Source organism: Epinephelus lanceolatus, chromosome 24, assembly GCF_041903045.1.
Source record: "Epinephelus lanceolatus isolate andai-2023 chromosome 24, ASM4190304v1, whole genome shotgun sequence".
Classification (NCBI taxonomy): Eukaryota; Metazoa; Chordata; class Actinopteri; order Perciformes; family Serranidae; genus Epinephelus; species Epinephelus lanceolatus.
In genome coordinates this window covers 696,582-718,488 of record NC_135757.1, presented here as the reverse complement: position 1 = coordinate 718,488, position 21,907 = coordinate 696,582, and the positions used below count along the sequence as shown (strand labels likewise).

General features: G+C 42.2%; 1 protein-coding gene across 6 annotated transcripts in view; it reads left to right on the top strand.

Annotated features, from left to right (window-relative positions):
- The window catches only part of LOC117250004 (NLR family CARD domain-containing protein 3-like), a 27,212-nt gene extending 5,305 nt beyond the window's left edge, over positions 1-21,907 (top strand). Inside the window, exons 2-12 of one of the 6 annotated variants that reach the window (XM_078165739.1) lie at positions 4-567; positions 2,343-2,457; positions 2,564-2,704; positions 8,481-8,576; positions 9,807-9,885; positions 10,029-10,257; positions 10,420-12,217; positions 12,591-12,764; positions 14,300-14,473; positions 14,756-14,802; positions 21,038-21,907. In XM_078165739.1, the coding sequence (XP_078021865.1) occupies positions 2,369-2,457; positions 2,564-2,704; positions 8,481-8,576; positions 9,807-9,885; positions 10,029-10,257; positions 10,420-12,217; positions 12,591-12,764; positions 14,300-14,473; positions 14,756-14,802; positions 21,038-21,594 (3,384 nt within the window). In that variant the 5' untranslated portion in view covers positions 4-567; positions 2,343-2,368 and the 3' untranslated portion in view covers positions 21,595-21,907. Of the gene's footprint in view, positions 1-3; positions 568-2,342; positions 2,458-2,563; positions 2,705-8,480; positions 8,577-9,806; positions 9,886-10,028; positions 10,258-10,419; positions 12,222-12,590; positions 12,765-14,299; positions 14,474-14,755; positions 14,803-21,037 lie in introns of those variants that run through there. The other 5 variants (XM_078165738.1, XM_078165740.1, XM_078165742.1 and 2 more) reach the window with 5 other exon arrangements.

The following is a 21,907-nucleotide window of genomic DNA, read 5'->3' as shown; positions in this document are numbered from 1 at the left end:
CAGGTTGGTACGGAGGAGTTGGTGGCCAGGCCAGCCCTGATCGCCTGTGTCCTGGACCCACGCCATAAATATCTCAGGTTTTTTTCACCAAGGGAGAAAAGAAGCCGCAAAAGCAAAACTATTGGAAATCTGTGCTGCTGTGGAAGTAGCCACTGAAGATGAGCCTGTCGCTGGTGCTGCTTGTGGAGGTGATGAGACAGGTGGCGCTTCGGGTGAGGACGCGGAGACAGCGGTGTCTGCTGCCCAGGCTGGAGTCCGGTGCCGCCCAGGCAGTGCCATGATGTTGCTCCTGGGAGATGACTACAGCACCCCTAAACAAGGTGATGATCCAAAGGCAGAGGTGGACACCTATATGAGAGACAATCTACCCTCACTGGATACTAATCCTCTTGATTGGTGGAAAATTCAACAAACGCGCTTCCCGAGGCTGGCCACTAGAGGCGCTACCTCTGTGTTCCCGGGACATCTGTGCCGTCTGAGCGGGTGTTCTCCGCTGTGGCTAACTCCAGAGCATGTTGACATGTTGCTCTTTCTTAATCAAAACGAGCTGTCTGACAGAGGACTGAGGTACGTAGGCCTGGCCTGATTATTTTATTTTGAGGACTGAAATTTTCGTTTAAAAAAAAGAAAGAGATTTTTTGTGTGTGTGTGTTTTTTTTAACAGCGCCGCCGCCGAGAGCATTCATGTGTGTTTCAGTTTTACTAATCTGTTGGCTGTTGCTATTTATTTTAATAAGTTATAAGATATATGATACACGGGAGATATAGGCAGGCTATACTATTTGCTATTTCATTTTAAGAAATTACCACTGTATGTTAGATGTTATTGTTAATGCCCTTATCTGCATATTTAAAAATAAACCCCTTGTGAAAAAAAGCATTTGTTGTAACGGTACTTTTTTGATGGGTCACAGACACTCAATAGCGCATTTTAATCTTATCAGTTAATGGTTATTAATTGGTTAACGAGCGTTGGTTGTCAGTCAGAAAATTTTTTCAAAATGTGCATCCCTACTCACATGGCTTTACAGCATACGACATCCCTCTGTCCTTAGGACCCTAGTAACAGTGTCACACAAACAGCTAACAACGTCAGGTTTGGTTGTGCCATCCTTGTGTGTGAACACAGGTCCGCTTATGAGCTGCGACTTTGGGCTTTTTGTAGAGTCGCTTACAAATATTGGTAGTTGCGGGTTGCAGTTTTTTGCGCTTGTTTCTAAAGTGGAGTTGCTTATTTGGGCTTGCTCTCTAAACATTGCCTTTCTCTATCTATATCCTTCTAATAAGTTATTTATTATGTCATGATAGCATGTGGGACTGTAGGATGTTTCCACAGCTCCGTTCCCTCCGCCCCTCTCCTTCTCCACATACACACAGGTGGCGGTCAGTCAATGAGACTTTTCATATTTAAATTGTGCGATTAATGGAGGTTCACCAACAAGTGGGTGAAATATGGAAAGAATACAATAAAGATTTGTAGAAAGAGAGAATTAAAAGATTCGACTTCAAGAGGGGGACGATTCAAAGGCAGTGTGCAGATTCAGATTCTGTGTGAAATATGTACTCATCATTCAGATCTTGTTCAGCACACCAGCACTGTTACAGTGAAATAAAATGGCTCCTTATATGCAAGTTTTTTACTTTCATTTTCATTCATTCATTCATTCTTTCCACCTCTTGGTGGGCGAGTTGCTTTGGTAGAGTTCACGGGCAGTAAATATAATGTATTTGTAAAGTCAGTTTGGTTGCTGGTCCTGTTTTCTAATGGTTGTGTTGATATTACATTTTCCTCTGTGTGCCTTGACTGATGACTGTGAAATCAGGAGAAAGTTTGAATAAATGTGTTAAAATGTATTTTTTTTCTCCTGGTCCTTATTTCAAATAGGTTAAAAAAATGTATCGATAATTATCGTGATCGATCAATATGAACCAACTATATCGTGATATACTTTTCAGCCATATTGCCCACCCCTAGTTTCAATGTTTCCACATGTCTGTTAGTTTGTTGCCGCAGCGTTTTACGTCACTGACATCATGATGGAGTTTTTCTCAGCACTTGAGGCGTCTCATCTCCACATTGAAAAGGGTGGATGTGACAGAATGAAATGAGACAGAGGATTCAAATGTAAATGGTGCTCCATGCATGGTGTGTGTGCTGGGCTGCAGCTGGATGACTCCATCTAGTGGAGTGATAGTAGAAGTAGAGCAGCTGCTGTCTGACTGCATTCAGCTGACACTGATATGAAAGAGAAAATAACAGCAGCTGATCTTTTGACAGGAGAAATGATGTAAAGGAGGATTTGAGTTGATGTGCAGATGAATGATGTGTGTTTCCTCTCCAGATGAAAGTGTGTGTGAGTTGAGCAGCATGAATCGGTGTGAGGACAGAGAGGAGGGAGTCCCTCCCTCTAAAACCACTCTGTGTGGGGAACATGACAGCCAGACCAAAGCTCAGAGGTGAGATGAGGATCTCTAACTGTCCATGACTCTTCTCCATGTCACAGCTCAGCACTCAAACCTCTCTGTGTGTGTTGTGTTCATAATGAATTCATGTGTCCATCAGGATCCATCAGAGACCAGACTCTGCTGGACCTGGACCTGGACCTGGACCTGGACCTGAACCCAGCTGTGTGTCCTTAAAGAGCGACATGTCAAATGAGCGACTCATTAATTTTAAAGTCCATCAGCCCTCTGCTGCAGAGAGGTGAGCTCTTAATAACATTATAATTTTACTGATTCATGTTTTCACTGTTATTTATCCAGAGAAGTTATTTTTAAACGCTATGTTTATTTTTAGCATCGCTCTTCTTCTTCTTCTTCTTCGTCTTCTTCTTCTCTGGTGTTTGATCCAATATTCTCTGTTTTTAATGCCTCCACTCCGTCAACAGCTGTGGCCGGAGACATCACGTCTCTGGGTTGTCCTTCCGTCTGTACGTCTCATTCCCGTGAACATGACATCACAGAAACACTGTCAGGGAATTTCTTCAGATTTGGCACAAACGTCCACTTGGACTCAAAGATGACCTGATTAGAATTTGGTGGTCAAAGGTCACTGTGACCTCACAAAACATGATGTTGGACATTACTCAAGAGTTCATATGCTGAGTTTTAGTCCTGGTTTGACCCAATATTCACCTTTTTATAAAAAGGTTTATGAGCGGTTGAGAGCACTGTCATCAAGATAAGAGAAAAACATTTAATTTTTAATGTCCACAAATTGTTGTTGAACACAAAGAAAATTCTGTTTTATATTTGAGGAACATTTAAATAATGCATGAATATCATATAATTGAATTTAGATTATGTTTTAGAGTAATTAAACTGATTGGATTATTACAGGGTGGCACGGTGGTGCAGTGGTTAGCACTGTTGCCTCACAGCAAGAGGGTTCCTGGTTCAATCCCAGGAGGGAGCCCTTCTGTGCAGCGTTTGCATGTTCTCCCCATGTCAGCGAGGGTTTCTTCCAGGAGCCAAAGAGTGATCCTTTCCAGCGCAGTCAAGTCAGCTGTTTTAGCATGTACATATACAACAGTGTCATCTGCGTACATCTGTAGATCTACATCAGCACACTGTTCAGCAAGATCATTAGTATAAAGACTAAATAATAAAGGACCCAATACTGATCCTTGTGGAACACTCATAGTGCACTTCATGTAACTGGACTGTGCATCACAAACTTTAACACATTGCCTCCTGTTTGATAAATATGAAGACATCCAAGCCAGCACTTTAGGAGAAAAGTTAAATTTATAAAGTTTCGATATTAAGACACTGTGGTTGACTGTATCGAATGCTTTATGCAGGTCTGAAAATACAGCACCGGCTACTCGTTGGCTGTCAAGCTGTGACTTAATTTGCTCTGTTAAATGCAAGGTAGCAGTCTCAGTGGAATGATATGATACATTACCTACTGTGTAGAAGTAAGTCAGGGGAACACATATAAAACAAACACGGAAATAATATTCAGACTACAAAAAAGAGCAATAAGAATTGTGAATACAAGCACCCACAGAAAACCAACAAACCCACTCGTCATCAAACTGAAAGCACTAAAATTCAAGGATTTGGTCGACCTCAAAACCATTCAAATCATGCACAAAGCAAAACAGCATCAGTTACCACATAGCATCCAAAAGTTGTTTCAGTTAAGGGAAAATAAACTAGCCTGGAAATCCAGACTCAAATCTAGAAAGATTTTGAGTCTGGCCCTCACCAATACACCCTTCCTACCCAAGGGGCGGCACTAACTGAGGCATATTAAATTCTGCCGCACACAACTGGATAGCACGATGGCCAATCAGAGCAAAAAACAAGGTGACATATTCATTGTACTAAGGCCCATTTGTTTGCCATATCCTGTCTGCAAAATGGCAAAAACGTCCTTCCTGGAAGCGAAGGCTTCTGGGGCAGTCTTCTGTTCCTCTCTCAAGGAGAAAGATAAGCGTAGTTGGCATAGCGTTTTTTCCAAAGCTAAATTGAATGGACGCGGTCCTTCGGCAGCTGCCATCTTGGCTGTTTACTTTTCGACACCTGTGGCGCAGCGCTGTCCTCATCATGTTACGCCCGCCCAGAGCCCGCCTCCGTCAGATACACTGATCTGATTGGTCCGATAGGCGATTCACCGGGCTCTGCTCATCGGGGCCAGATTCCCATGCAGTGCAAATTAGAATTTGCTAGGGGCGGGGCATCTGGATTTCCAGGTTAAAAATAACTAACTCAAAAACTCACTGTATATCAGTAAAAGGAGTTAATCTGTGGAACAGCTGAAGTGAAGAAATGAAAACATGTATATCACTAAGCAAGTTCAAACAAATCTTTACAAACAACATTTTGAATGGATAGAAGATGGATCTGGACACATGAATTTGTAACCAATGAACAATGTGCCTTGTTTGGCTGATACGCTTTCTTTTCTTCTGTTTTTGTCTTCTACATGCTATGATTGATAAATGATATAAACAAAACAAAAAAAGGGGTAGGACTAGATACGTTTTTATTAACTTCATCCTACACCCTTTGAACATGGAATGGTTATTTGTGTTGTTCTAGAGTTGTCTCTTCAATTAGTGATTTTTTGTCTAAACATTTTATGTATTTTATTTTTTGTTTTATTGTTTTTTGGGGGTTTTTTAACCTGTTTGAATAAATAAAATAAATGAAAATGAAATTGGCTCTAAAACCAAATTGCATATGATATAGAACAAAATTGCTAGTGTTAAGAAATGTAGTCAGTTGTTCGATGACGACCTTCTCAGCAACTTTTAAGAGTACTGGCAGTATGCTTATAGGTCTGTAGTTACTAGCTTCAAGGCGGTCTCCAGATTTAAAAACAGGTGTGACAATGGCACATTTCCAGTCCTCAGGAAAAAGGCTAAATTTAAAGGGCCAGTGTGTAATATTTGGCATGGTTTATTGTCAATCTGAATCTGAATCTGAATATTCTACCCATTAATATGTTTATAGAAGTGTATGATCGCTATAAAATAAAATTTGTTTGGTTTTCGTAGCCTTATAATTATGCTTTTACATAGATATATATATATAGCAAGGGCCTTGCTTTAGAGAGGTCGCCATCTTGCGCCGCCATGTATGTACGGCAGCCCGAGTGGACAATCCAGCCAGCCAGAGAACGCGTTTTGTGTGTATAAATAAACCAACGAAGACAGTGGAAGGAAGGAAGAAGGAGGAGAAAACAGCAGAGTGTTAGTAGTTCATCGATAGAGAGTAGTGAAAAGTTTTTTTAGTTATAAAGTTTGCGAATGGACCACACTTACCACGCAACAGGAGAGAATGAACCCGAACCGTCATCTGCGAGGAAAAGAAGACGCAACTTCACTCCTTGTGATGCACTCTCTGCGGCGCTTTTCCTCCTGATGATATATCTCCCCAACGATGGCAGCAGTAGCACCGAATCCCATTCTGTGCATTCAGCCTCTCTTCTGACCCGCTCAGCATCAAACACATGGAGTTCCTCATCTGTATGCTCCGGCTCAAACAGGTATGGCTCTGGGTCTGTGTCCGCTACAAGAAACTCTTCAAAATCGCGTTCAAAGTCGTCCATTGCATTGAGCGAGTGAGCCCTGCAATCTAGAATTTGACCACTGATGTCACTGTTTCCAACGGTTTTCAACCCATTTTACACACTGGCCCTTTAAAAGACAAATTAATTAAATGAGTAATAAGACAAGATAAAATATCTTTGTGTGACTTAACAAACTTAACAAATGAGAAGCATCTCTACTTTTGTAGCTTTTTAAGGAGCTGATCATTTTTTGTACTTGTGACACATTTGTTTCTACCAGTTCAAAAACCTGGTCTGTTCTATCTAATGGAGCAATATCCAGTTTCCTTGTCAATTTTTTTTTCCTGAGTTCACATACAGACTCTAGAAAAAAATTATTAATTATTATTATTGCAGCGAGGGCTCTGTGCCTGCCAGACGCTGCCTGCACAGCTGTCAGACCTGTCGCCATGCACCTGACAGGCGCTAAGGTGGCGTGCACTGTTAGTATTGATGCTTTTGTAAATTAGTTTTGTATCCGGATACACTGTTTGAGTATCGATACTTTTCAGAGTAATGATACTTTAGACAACCCTACTAGACATACCCACCACCTACGTGGCCCAGACACTCGGGGAAAAGAGAAAGGGGTGGGGGGGGGTGGCTGTCACAATCTGCCATCTATGTTAAAGCAAACTAAAAATTAAAGGCTGCCAGACATTATAATACCTCCTAGTGCAACCCTGCAGGGTAAATCTAAGGTGCTCCAATTTGAGGTGTGCCATCACCTCCTCTGCCCATCATTTGTGAGATGGCGGTGTTGCTTTTATCCACTTAAATAAAACATAAATTTACATTAAACCAAGGTAAATTGTTTTTAGATTTTATCTGAACACTCACACTAAATGTATCCTCCACAGAATTAGTTTTGTTAGTGAAAGAGTTACATGCAGGTTAATTGGTGACTCTAAATTGTGAATGTGAGTGTGAATGGTTGTCTGTCTCTATGATAGTCTGGTGACCTGTCCAGGGTAAACCCCGCCTTTCACCCAGTGTCAGCTGGGATAGGCTCCACCCCCCCCGCAACCCTCAAGAGGATAAGATACAAAAAGGATGGATTATTACATTTCAGAGCTGTCTCTCTGCAGACCAGTGCTGAAATGGAACTGTACTGTACTTAAGAACAAATTTAAGGAACTTTAACTTTACTTGAGTATTTAAAGTCTTGCCACTTCAGAGGGAAATATTGCACTTTTTAATCCACTATAATTATTTGACAACGTTAGTTACTGATTACTTTGACTACGAGAAACAGCTCCCCCCTCTCTCTTATAGCTGGAACACATTTTCTACTGTCAGCAAACCTCAGCTCAGGAAACTGATCTCAAAAGCTCAACTCGTGATCTTGACCAAATCACTGCCTGCTTTTTCAAGCAAGTATTTAGTTTAGTTGTCTTGAGGATGTTGTACATGAAAGTGTAACTCAGTTTCTGCGCAGTGGTACTTTCCATACAGCTCTTTAAACCACTGCTGTCAAACTCTTTCTAAAGAATTCTAGTACAGACCCTCAGGTTTTAAGAAACTTCAGACCTATTTCAAATCCACCTTTCATGAGTATAGGCTGGTGTCCCTACAGCTAAACAGTTATTTGAATTCACACTGTATTTCTGATCAATTTCAGTCAGGCTTTCGTTCCCATCACAGGACTGAAACAGCACTAGTAAAAGTTGTAAACGATGTTGGAATGAAACTTGATGGAGGACAGATTTCCGTTCTTGTCCTTGACTTAAAGGCAGCTTTCGACACCACTGATCACAGCGTCCTTCTCAACCGGCTCCATTCCAGTCTGATCATATCAGGCACAGTTCTAACCTGGTTCAAGTCTTTTCTGACAGGAAGAGACTACGTTGTGTCCCTGGGTCAGTCAGTGTCTTCTAAAATTGAGGTCACTTGTGGTGTCCCCCAGGGGTCCACTCTGGGACCCACTCTTTTTGATCTGTATATGTTGCCTCAGGGAAATATCATTAGAGAGCATGACATTTTTATTCCTATGCTGATGATACTCAGCTGTATATCTCATTCCCTTCAGATTTTAAATGAAGAGACAATATGAGATACATTTCAGATAATGTTGCAGCATGAGGCCCACTGTGTCACAAATGTACTTACTAATACAGACATGGTTGCACCAACCAGAGTTTTGTTTGTTCAGTGTGTTGCAGCTCCACCTGGAGGCTGCCTGTAGACCTGTATCATCACACCCCAGTCTCTGCTGTGCTGATCCTGGTGTGTCCTTATAGGGAGTGACGGTGTCAGAGCCTACGATATCTACATATCAGCTCTGTACTCATTCTGAATTCACATTATGATCCGTTCCACCTGAACCTGACTGAACTTTTCTTGTTGATAGCTGGTAGTTTCTCCAGAAGCTTCTGTGGCTGGAAGGTAAAAAAATCCTCTTTGTTTGTTTGTCCTTCAGGATCCATCAGAGACCAGACTCACCTGCACCCAGCTGTGTGTCCTTCAAAAGTGACCGCTCAATGGATAGACCTATTTCATTTAAAGCTGGACAACAGTAAGCTGAATATAACATTGATGTTTTAACTACTATTGTGTCACAAACCTGAGAAGGTGAGAGCTTTTGTCTCAGAGTGTGAGGTTGTTTTGTAGAAGCAGTAAGTTGGCTGTTTGTTACCTGGCAGTACTGAGCAGTAACTGTAGACTCAGAGTCAAAGATCCCTGAGGAGGGAGTGGATCATCACTCCCCAATCTCAGTGCTGACACTGAGAATTTTCAATGTGATGAGAAGGAGTTTGAACTGGAGTCGATGACCTAAAAGCTGCAGAGAGCCGCAGACCAGACGGTGGATTCTCAGTGGGATCAGCTGTACTAACAACACTTGGTTATCAGAGGGAATGATCTGATTCAGTGTTCTTATAAAACATGAGCTGAATGATGATTGACCTTGTGTCTGTCTCTGTGTGGACAGTGTTTGTCTCTGTGTGGACAGTGTTTGTCTCTGTGTGGACAGTGTTTGTCTCTGTGTGGACAGTGTCTGTCTCTGTGTGGACAGTGTGTGTCTCTGTGTGGACAGTGTGTGTCTCTGTGTGGACAGTGTCTCTGTGTGGACAGTGTCTGTATCTGTGTGGACAGTGTGTGTCTCTGTGTGGACAGTGTTTGTCTCTGTGTGGACAGTGTGTGTCTCTGTGTGGACAGTGTCTGTCTCTGTGTGGACAGTGTCTGTCTCTGTGTGGACAGTGTCTGTCTCTGTGTGGACAGTGTTTGTCTCTGTGTGGACAGTGTCTCTGTGTGGACAGTGTCTGTCTCTGTGTGGACAGTGTCTGTCTCTGTGTGGACAGTGTTTGTCTCTGTGTGGACAGTGTCTCTGTGTGGACAGTGTGTGTCTCTGTGTGGACAGTGTTTGTCTCTGTGTGGACAGTGTTTGTCTCTGTGTGGACAGTGTCTGTCTCTGTGTGGACAGTGTTTGTCTCTGTGTGGACAGTGTCTCTGTGTGGACAGTGTTTGTCTCTGTGTGGACAGTGTCTCTGTGTGGACAGTGTCTCTGTGTGGACAGTGTTTGTCTCTGTGTGGACAGTGTTTGTCTCTGTGTGGACAGTGTCTGTCTCTGTGTGGACAGTGTCTGTCTCTGTGTGGACAGTGTTTGTCTCTGTGTGGACAGTGTCTCTGTGTGGACAGTGTCTCTGTGTGGACAGTGTTTGTCTCTGTGTGGACAGTGTCTCTGTGTGGACAGTGTCTCTGTGTGGACAGACATAATGTGAGCTGATTGTTGATGGTTCCTCCACAGAGTGGACCAGGAGAGCTCAGAGGTTCCCAGTGGTCAGTCTGCCCAGCAGCATCAAACACACCTGGACTCCATATTTATGGTCTGTACATGTACAACAACTACTTTGACATCTATTCTGTTCACAGTCATCTCCATGCTGCACTTTTTACACCAGTGGATTGTCAGTGTGTCCAACATGGATCTGATGTTTGATTGTGTCATTCATATAATATTCTGTTCCAGCTGCTGGAGGAGAACATCCTCACTTTTGTGAAGAACGAGCTGAAGAAGATCCAGAAGGTTCTGAGTCCAGATTACCCAGAATGCTTAGAGAGTCAGAGGGAGGATGAGGAGGTGTTGGAGGGTGAGGATGAAGAGCAGAGGAGGAGCAGCAGAGAGGCATTTCTGAAGATCACACTGCACTTCCTGAGGAGAATGAAGCAGGAGGAGCTGGCTGACTGTCTGCAGAGCAGTAAGAGGATTTCTATAAAGACTGAACAGGATGGAAAGAGGAAATGGAGGAAACATGGGAGGAGTTCACATTTACAAATTCTGCAGACACACTTCAGTGTTTCAATTCTCTGATTTTCTGTAGGATCCACTCACTGATATCATTTGTTGTTTGTTTATTCAGGAACTGTTGCTGTGTGTCGACGTAAACTCAAATCTAACCTGCAGAAGAAGTCCCAGTGTGTGTTTGAGGGGATCGCTAAAGCAGGAAACCCAACCCTTCTGAATCAGATCTACACAGAGCTCTACATCACAGAGGGAGGGACTGCAGAGGTCAATGATGAACATGAGGTCAGACAGATTGAAACAGCATCCAGGAAACCAGACAGACCAGAAACAACCATCAGACAAGAAGACGTCTTTAAAGCCTCACCTGGAAGAGATGAACCAATCAGAACAGTGATGACAAAGGGAGTGGCTGGCATTGGGAAAACAGTCTTAACACAGAAGTTCACTCTGGACTGGGCTGAAGACAAAGCCAACCAGGACATACAGTTGACATTTCCATTCACTTTCAGAGAGCTGAATGTGCTGAAAGAGAAAAAGTACAGCTTGGTGGAACTTGTTCATCACTTCTTTACTGAAACCAAAGAAGCAGGAATCTGCAGGTTTGAAGAGTTCCAGGTTGTGTTCATCTTTGACGGTCTGGATGAGTGTCGACTTCCTCTGGACTTCCACAACAATGAGATCCTGACTGATGTTACAGAGTCCACCTCAGTGGATGTGCTGCTGACAAACCTCATCAGGGGGAAACTGCTTCCCTCTGCTCGCCTCTGGATAACCACACGACCTGCAGCAGCCAATCAGATCCCTCCTGACTGTGTTGACATGGTGACAGAGATCAGAGGGTTCACTGACCCACAGAAGGAGGAGTACTTCAGGAAGAGATTCAGAGATGAGGAGCAGGCCAGCAGAATCATCTCCCACATCAAGACATCACGAAGCCTCCACATCATGTGCCACATCCCAGTCTTCTGCTGGATCACTGCTACAGTTCTGGAGGATGTGATGAAGACCAGAGAGGAAGGAGAGCTGCCCAAGACCCTGACTGAGATGTACATCCACTTCTTGGTGGTTCAGACCAAAGTGAAGAACATGAAGTATGATGGAGGAGCTGAGACAGATCATCACTGGAGTCCAGAGAGCAGGAAGATGATTGAGTCTCTGGGAAAACTGGCTTTTGATCAGCTGCAGAAAGGCAACCTGATCTTCTATGAATCAGACCTGACAGAGTGTGGCATCGATATCAGAGCAGCCTCAGTGTACTCAGGAGTGTTCACACAGATCTTTAAAGAGGAGAGAGGACTGTACCAGGACAAGGTGTTCTGCTTCGTCCATCTGAGTGTTCAGGAGTTTCTGGCTGCTCTTCATGTCCATCTGACCTTCATCAACTCTGGAGTCAATCTGATGGCAGAACAACAAACAACAACATCCTGGTGGTCTGAAGTGTTCGGAGGAAAATCAACACGTTTCTACCAGAGTGCTGTGGACAAGGCCTTACAGAGTCCAAATGGACACCTGGACTTGTTCCTCCGCTTCCTCCTGGGTCTCTCACTGCAGACCAATCAGAAACACCTACGAGGTCTGCTGAGACAGACAGGAAGTAGCTCACAGACCAATCAGGAAACAGTCCAGTACATCAAGAAGAAGATCAACCAGGATCTGTCTGCAGAGAGAAGCATCAATCTGTTCCACTGTCTGAATGAACTGAATGATCGTTCTCTAGTGAAGGAGATCCAACAGTACCTGAGTTCAGGACGTCTCTCCACAGATAAACTGTCTCCTGCTCAGTGGTCAGCTCTGGTCTTCATCTTACTGTCATCAGAAGAAGATCTGGACGTGTTTGACCTGAAGAAATACTCTGCTTCAGAGGAAGCTCTTCTGAGGCTGCTGCCAGTGGTCAAAGCCTCCAACAAAGCTCTGTAAGTGGGATTTATTCATCAATAAATACTGCTGCTGTCTTTCAACAGGAGGAAAAATAACTTGTTTCCTTACTGTTGTCTGTTCAGACTGAGTTTGTGTAACCTGTCAGAGAGAAGCTGTGAAGCTCTGTCCTCAGTCCTCAGCTTTGTTAAGATCAAGAGGCTCAGTTATGTTTTTGTGACTTTGATTACTGGACGTCTGTTTATTTGTCCTTCAGTCGTGGTTAGTTGTCACGTCTCCAACATGTTTAGAGTAAAACAGCAATGATTTTAACCTGTGCTGAGAAGAGATCATATAAACTGTGTCACCACAAGTCCACACTTAACATTTCAACACAAATATCATTTGTCTTGTTCATTATTTCCTCTCCAGACTGAGTGGCTGTAACCTCTCAAAGAGAAGCTGTGAAGCTCTGTCCTCAGTTCTCAGCTCCCAGTCCTCCAGTCTGAGACACCTGGACCTGAGTAACAACAACCTGCAGGATTCAGGAGTGAAGCTTCTTTCTGTTGGACTGCAGAGTCCACACTGTGCTCTGGAAACTCTCAGGTCAGGATTCATTAACCCATTAAAGAGCTTTTTAAATCTGATTTACATCAGTGGATAAACAGCTAACCTGTGTTGTGTCTGCTGATATGATCTGTCAAAGGACCTTTAACTAAACTTCACATGTATACTGTCAGATATTAATACATACTTTCAACATATTGTACCACAGTAGCCAGAACTATAACTATAATATTATTACTTTCATTAATGTTGTTGTAAGCTACTGTCATTACCTGCATCTCTCTCTCTCTGTCTCTCTCTCTCTCTCTCTCTCTCTCTCTCTGTCTCATTGTGTCATACGGATTACTGTTAATTTATTATGCTGATCTGTTCTGTACGACATCTATTGCACGTCTGTCCGTCCTGGAAGAGGGATCCCTCCTCAGTTGCTCTTCCTGAGGTTTCTACCGTTTTTTTTCCCCGTTAAAGGGTTTTTTTGGGGAGTTTTTCCTGATCAGCTGTGAGGGTCATAAGGACAGAGGGATGTCGTATGCTGTAAAGCCCTGTGAGGCAAATTGTGATTTGTGATATTGGGCTTTATAAATAAAATTGATTGATTGATTGATTGATTGATCAGTAGTTTCTAGACTCAGAAAATTGTTTTCCACAAAGACTTTTATGATTTCCTTTTGTTTCTGAATTATTAAATAACCCAGATGATTTGGGAGATTTATTCTAAATCAGAATTTGACCCTGAGCAGCTGTCACCTGCTCTGTACCTCATCCGCCACCAGAGGCAGAGGAGGTGGCATTAAAATCTGTGTAAAGCACTTCGGATAGACGCCCTATGTAAATGTCACTATTGTAAAATTTCTGGAGCAAAATGTACCTGAACAATAAACAAACATACAGCCAAGTGTTCACAGGAGGGTTCTTCAAGCTCTGGTTTAATGACGGAGTTGAGCCGTTTTGGTGTTTGCATGAGATTGTTGGGACAATTTAATGGCTCTGTATCAGATGTTAGCCACTGCTGCTGTGTTAGCTCATACTCACCAGGCAGATGAGGCAGGAAGACAGTGACTCACCAACATGGTCCTTTAACAGCTGAGAAACACTAAATGCTAGCAGGCTTTAAATCCAAGACAACATCACAACTATTGTTGCAATTTTTATTTGCCCCCACATCACAATGTTTGGAGAAGTTGCAGTGAAATGAAGCATTTCTGGCAGTAACAGTTACAAAAAATATTGCAAAGTCCTGGAGGGACTGAATAGCAAACTAGCAACAAACAAGATACCTGCAAAACATGAATACTAAACATTAACCCACTAGCATTGTCATAGTGAGCATGTTAGCATGCTGATGTTAGCATGTAGCTCAAAGCACCTCTGTGTCTAAGTCCATCCTCACAGAGCTGCTAGCATGACTGTAGACTCTTTAACATTCAGATCACAATGACATGGTTACAGTTAACTCTCTGATTCAGTCATTGTATTGATCAGTTATTGATTTGGAGACAGTTTCTTCTTGTGTTTGAGTGACACAGCAGGACCCTCAGATGATCTGCCATGTGTGTTGTTTTGTGTGTTTGCAGTCTGTCAGGCTGTCTGATCACAGAGGAAGGTTGTGTTTCTCTGGCCTCAGCTCTGAGCTCCAACCCCTCCCATCTGAGAGAGCTGGACCTGAGCTACAATCATCCAGGAGACTCAGGAGTGACGCTGCTGTCTGCTGGACTGAAGGATCCACACTGGAGACTGGACACTCTCAGGTATGAACACTGGTGGAACATAAAAAGGAGATATTTGTGTAGGAGGTCTCCAAGGAGAACATCTCCAGGAACAAAAATGATAATTGCCTGTTGGTAATAATTGATGCAGTTTGGACAGATCTCTGCATGTTAAAGGAACTCAGACGCTACATTCAAGTGTGTTATCAACCTTGTGGACTGTTCCTTTATCATTGTATAACAGTGTGTGTATGAGAGTGATGTAATGTCCATGTGTGCATGCTGAAAGAGGAAGTGCTGCTCTGACCCCCCTCCTTCTTTCAGGGTGGAGCCTGGTGGAGTCCGATGGTTGAGACCAGGTGTGAGGAAGTGTAAGTGTGTTTTTAATTGATTCATGAAAACAAAGCATCTTCAAACTGTGTCAGCTTTTCTAACAAACTGTACTGCATGTTGCAACTTTGAGGTGTTTTTATACGATGAAATTGCGGGGGCAAGTGAATATTACAAACTAGTTGTGATGCTGTCTTGGATTAGGAGCCTGTTGTTATGAGCATTCAGTGTATCTGACAGAATTAGGATTTGTTTTTGATGGTGGGGGGAAGGGTGGGGGCTGACAGCTGTTGCTGCCATTGGACGCAGCTTTGAAGGACCGCCTCAGTGAGTCGCTCTCCTCCTGCTGCTGTCTCTGCTCAGTTAGCACGAGCTAACACAGCAGCAGTGAGTAACATCTGACACCGAGCCGTTAAACTGTCCTAATGAGCTCACACTGACACCAAAACGTCTCCAGTCTGTCATTAAACCCGTTAAAGGGATATTCAGCTGATTTCCAACCAGTTTTGTATCATAACAATGTGGGTAGTTTGTGTCAGTGAACTGTGGTAAACTTCCCTCCATCTGACCAGCGCCCAGATCTCCCTGCTCATCTCTCAGCTCACATCTTTATTCTCTGGCTCTCAGGCTGTTGCTCCAACTACAGATTGTGCTTCAACATTTTCATGAGCTCACTAACTCACCTCAAATGTTTTCAGAAACATATTTTAGAGAAGTGTTTCACTTTAATACGAGATCGTTTGATACCAGACGTCTGTGGATTTTTGTTCTTGTCTGTAATTAAGATAAGATTGTTGCACAAACCAGGCTCTTGATTAAAGATAGGAGGCTGAGGAGGATTGAGATGTGCTGAGATCACAAGACTATGGTGGTGAGACTGTCATTCAACATGGCAGTGCTCTGCTGCTAGATCGGATTCAACACTTCTGCTGCTTTTGTGCCAAAATATCATAAAACAACTTGACCGGTACACTGCATCACACCCAACCAACACAACATGATACCATATGCCATTTAATGTGGAGGACTTAGAAGGATTCATCAATCACTTTTACCACCAGTGCACAATGGGGGGAGAAATCAACAACCTGGACCACCTGACCCAAACAGGTGAAAAGGAGAAGACAACATTCATCCACTGACACTAATGTCCAACACACCAAAAATATTAGGGACAGTATTCTCAGATTCCTGAAATCGAGTCTCAAATGTTCTCACCAACTAATACGCAGTCTCCAGAGAGAAAACATAGACCTCTGCACCTCAGTCTAACTACTCACTTCTCAGATGGACATGATTCAAAAAGGAAACAAAATACTGAAAGAAACTTTTCTTGACATTCAAACATCAAGCATGCATGATAATCTAATCTTCTCCGACATCCCTGACAACACTACAGACAGCTGCGAAGCACTCGTCAAGAACCTCATGTTTGGGGTGCCCACTAGTTCACCTGGTAGAGCAGTTGCTCCATGTACAAAGACCGTGTCCTTGCCACAGCAGCCGCAGGTTCAATTCAAACCCTTGACTCTTTGCTTCATGTCGTTCCCCCTCTCTCTCCTCCTTTCACGCTACAACTGTCCTATCAAATAAATGTAATTAAGCCCCCAAAATATCTCTGAAAAATCTTGCTCTTCACTCTGAAAACTCCTGACTGAGACCGTAAACAAAATAACTTTCTACCTCCATCATTTCCAGGAGAAAGAACTGGTTAAGATCAAGGGTTGGGAGCTGAACGGGACTACTTTTGTAATGAATGACCAATTTCCAAAAGGAATTAACGAGCGGAGTACTGTATCCTATCCTCAGACAGAGGGGTGAATGGGCCACCCTGTTTGTGGATAAGTTGTACATTGAAGGACAGCTTTTCTGGGATTCCTCCATCATGCCCTGGCTCGTGTGATAACGTGTACGTGTGACATTTGGAATATATATATATATATATATGTATATATATATATATATATATATATATATACAGTACAGGCCAAAAGTTTGGACACACCTTCTCATTCAATGCGTTTTCTTTATTTTCATGACTATTTACATTGTAGATTCTCACTGAAGGCATCAAAACTATGGATGAACACATGTGGAGTTATGTACTTAACAAAAAAAGGTGAAATAACTGAAAACATGTTTTATATTCTAGTTTCTTCAAAATAGCCACCCTTTGCTCTGATTACTGCTTTGCACACTCTTGGCATTCTCTCCATGAGCTTCAAGAGGTAGTCACCTGAAATGGTTTTCCAACAGTCTTGAAGGAGTTCCCAGAGGTGTTTAGCACTTGTTGGCCCCTTTGCCTTCACTCTGCGGTCCAGCTCACCCCAAACCATCTGGATTGGGTTCAGGTCCGGTGACTGTGGAGGCCAGGTCATCTGCCGCAGCACTCCATCACTCTCCTTCTTGGTCAAATAGCCCTTACACAGCCTGGAGGTGTGTTTGGGGTCATTGTCCTGTTGAAAAATAAATGATGGTCCAACTAAACGCAAACCGGATGGGATGGCATGTCGCTGCAGGATGCTGTGGTAGCCATGCTGGTTCAGTGTGCCTTCAATTTTGAATAAATCCCCAACAGTGTCACCAGCAAAACACCCCCACACCATCACACCTCCTCCTCCATGCTTCACAGTGGGAACCAGGCATGTGGAATCCATCCGTTCACCTTTTCTGCGTCTCACAAAGACACGGCGGTTGGAACCAAAGATCTCAAATTTGGACTCATCAGACCAAAGCACAGATTTCCACTGGTCTAATGTCCATTCCTTGTGTTTCTTGGCCCAAACAAATCTCTTCTGCTTGTTGCCTCTCCTTAGCAGTGGTTTCCTAGCAGCTATTTGACCATGAAGGCCTGATTGGCGCAGTCTCCTCTTAACAGTTGTTCTAGAGATGGGTCTGCTGCTAGAACTCTGTGTGGCATTCATCTGGTCTCTGATCTGAGCTGCTGTTAACTTGCCATTTCTGAGGCTGGTGACTCGGATGAACTTATCCTCAGAAGCAGAGGTGACTCTTGGTCTTCCTTTCCTGGGTCGGTCCTCATGTGTGCCAGTTTCGTTGTAGCGCTTGATGGTTTTTGCGACTCCACTTGGGGACACATTTAAAGTTTTTGCAATTTTCTGGACTGACTGACCTTCATTTCTTAAAGTAATGATGGCCACTGGTTTTTCTTTAGTTAGCTGATTGGTTCTTGCCATAATATGAATTTTAACAGTTGTCCAATAGGGCTGTCGGCTGTGTATTAACCTGACTTCTGCACAACACAACTGATGGTCCCAACCCCATTGATAAAGCAAGAAATTCCACTAATTAACCCTGATAAGGCACACCTGTGAAGTGGAAACCATTTCAGGTGACTACCTCTTGAAGCTCATGGAGAGAATGCCAAGAGTGTGCAAAGCAGTAATCAGAGCAAAGGGTGGCTATTTTGAAGAAACTAGAATATAAAACATGTTTTCAGTTATTTCACCTTTTTTTGTTAAGTACATAACTCCACATGTGTTCATTCATAGTTTTGATGCCTTCAGTGAGAATCTACAATGTAAATAGTCATGAAAATAAAGAAAACGCATTGAATGAGAAGGTGTGTCCAAACTTTTGGCCTGTACTGTATATATTTACAGTATATCAATATATACACATAAATATATATATATATATATATATATATAGAGAGAGAGAGAGAGAGCGAGAGAGCGAGAGATGTTTTGAGGGAAAGAAAACAGAATAAAAAGTGAATTTTTTTTTTAATCTTTATTTCGAACATAGTTAAAATAGAACAAAACGTAGGTGATCAATAACGTAATCAGTCATACAAGAAAAACAAAAAACAAACAAACAAAAAATCAATCCTAGTAACAGAGGTAAATATTTAGTGTTCGAAAAGGAGTAGGTAGAAGTGATGCACTTATCTTGACCTACGCCTTATTTCAAGTAATGTTGCTACAGATAAATATAGATTCAGAGATGCATAATAGTATGCATACATACAGAATCAAAGAAATACAATCACAAATGCGAGTTGGAATACTTCTGGTTCTAACTAGGCTATATGTACTGTAAGTGATATGAGAAAACCTAGTTGTAATGTGGATTGGATACCCATGGAAGGAAGGTACTTAGTATGCCAGCTGTGCTTCACATTCATGCAGTCTACTGTTTTTGAACAATCTTTTAAATTTGTTTATAGCGCGGCTGTTTTTCATTTCGTCTGTACATTCATTCCATGTTTTGACTCCTTTGACTGTGATGCTGTGATATTTGGAATAAGTTCTTACCGGGGGTTTATTGAACATGTCAGATCCTCTCAAGTTATGGTGCTTGTCTCTTGCTCGGAACAAATTCTGAATATTTTGTGGCAATGACTGATTTTTAGCTTTATACATAATCTGTGCAGTTTTGAGGTCGTCTAAATCCTTAAATTTGAGTGTTTTTAGTTTGATAAAGAGTGGGTTTGATGGTTCACTGTAGGTAGTTTTGTTTACTATTCTTATCGCTTTTTTTTGTAGTGTAAATATTGATTTGGTGTTGGTACTGTACGTGTTCCCCACACCTCCACACAGTAAGTTATGTATGGAAGTACAAATGAGCAGTACAGAAGGTACAATGACTCTTGACACACGAGATCTTTAACTTTGTAATGGATTGCGACTGATTTTGATATTTTATTTTTAATATAATTGATGTGTGGTTTCCAACATAGTTTATTATCAATTATTACTCCAAGAAATTTTATTTCAGATACTCTTTCTATTTCTATATCATTTATTGTGAGTTTTTTGCTTGTGGAGGTTGCACGATTTCCAAATATTATGAATTTAGTTTTGCTTAAGTTCAGAGTTAGTTTATTGTAGTCAAACCAACTCTTTAGTTTTTTTAAATCATTTTCCACATCATCCAGAAGCCGTTCCAAGTTGTTACCACAGCACAATAAGTTGGTGTCATCTACAAATAATATTGTTTTCATTATTTTGGAGATTACACATATGTCATTGATGTATAATATAAACAGCAATGGTCCCAGAACAGATCCCTGTGGAACCACATGTGACATCCATCAGATTAGAGTTGACGTTATAAATATGAACATACTGACTTCTGTTTTTCAGGTAACTACTTACCCATGTTAAAGCAACCCCTCTAATTCCATATTTGAATAACTTTTTTAATAATAAGTTGTGATCAACAGTGTCGAAAGCTTTTTTCAGGTCAAGAAATACACCTACTGCATATTCTTTATTTTCAATTGGTGTTGTTATTGAATCAACAAATACAATTATTGCATGGGCAGTTGTTCTTTTGGATCTGAAACCATATTGCTGTTCACATAGTATATTATTTTTTGTGATGAATTCATTTAGTCTTGTATAAAATATTTTTTCCAGTATCTTGGAGAACTGTGGGAGTAATGATATGGGTCTATAGTTTGTGAGTAGGTGTTTATCTCCAGTTTTGTATATTGGTATGACTTTTGCTGTTTTCATTTTGTCAGGGAAAACTCCATTTTTTAGAGACAGGTTACAGATATATGTAAACCGTTTCACCACACACTCGATGATTTCTTTAATCAGATCCATATCAATTTTGTTGCAGTCTGTGGATTTCTTGCTCTGAAATGATTTGACAGTGTCCAAGATTTCTCTCTCATCTGTTCCCCTTATAAACATTGACTTGGTAATACTCTTGGTTGTATTTTCAAGGATTTTTTCAAAGATTTTTCCACCTTCAGTTTTTGCAATTTCTTTCGCCAAACCAGGACCAACGCTGAGAAAGTAGTCATTAAAATCATCAGCAATTTGATTCATATTATTTGTAATAAAATTATTCAGTGCTAAAAAATAATTTGGATATCCTGGTTTTCCAGTTCCATTTTTTATTAAGTTAAATGAATATATGTCGCTCTCAAAAAAAGTCAGGGTAAAGCTCCACCACCGGGGCCATGGAACAAAGAAACAACAACAGAGCAAAAGCAAATCCCACAGTCCTTTCCCCTGTTCTCTCTGGTCATGTAGCACCAAGTTTAAATGTGTTTGTGTCTTTCTACTGCAGACCTGCAGCAGGAGTCTCATGATAACAGAGAGACAGAATCAATACGCTGCACGCAGCTCCACAATGAAATGAGATCTGACCTGTTTTTAAAAAGTCACATTTGTGGTAAAGTTGTGGTGATTGGATGAATTTGAGTTCAGTGTTGTGATGGCAACCTCCTGGAGGAAGTGATCAATGAACAGATGATAGATGAATAACTGCAGCTGTATTGTGTCTTCTTCTCTCCATCAGATTCCTGTGAACTCACCATCAACACAAACACAGTACACAGAAAGCTCAAACTGTCTGACAACAACAGGAAGGTGACACGTGTGGAGGAGGTTCAGTCATATCCTGATCATCCAGACAGATTTGATTGGTGGCCTCAGCTGCTGTGTAGAACTGGTCTGACTGGTCGCTGTTACTGGGAGGTCGAGTGGACGGGAGAGGCTCGTTTATCAGTGAGTTACAGAGGAATCAGGAGGAGAGGAGACAGTGATGACTGTGTGTTTGGATGGAATCATCAGTCCTGGAGTCTGAACTGCTCTGATGATGGTCGTTACTCTGTCAGGCACAATGACAGAGGAACAGAGCTCTCCTCCTCCTCCTCCTCCTCCTCCTCCTCGTCCTCCTCCTCTGGTAGAGTAGCAGTGTATGTGGACTGTCCAGCTGGCACTCTGTCCTTCTTCAGAGTCTCCTCTGACACACTGATCCACCTCCACACCTTCAACACCACATTCACTGAACCTCTTTATCCTGGGTTTGGGTTCTTCTGGCCTGGTTCCTCAGTGTCTCTGTGTTCTCTGTAGGAGTGAGAGTCTCCTCCTGTTAGAGAAACCTTCTCACTGCTGAACACATCAGTTGAGTGTGTACAGGATGTCACACAGCTGATGTTAGTTCTGTCCCACCATGTGTCCCTGGTTAGATTCTGGTGGGGGACCTTTGCTTTATGTCCCACCCCTCTCTGTCTCTCTCTGTGTCCATGTTTGCTGTCTGCAGCCCCGACATATCTGTAAAGGCAACATGTAAATGATGGATGATCAAATCAATCATTGTTTATGACACTGAACTTCTGAACACATTGTCCCTGACTGTGTGTGAATAAAGACTTTATACTGCTGA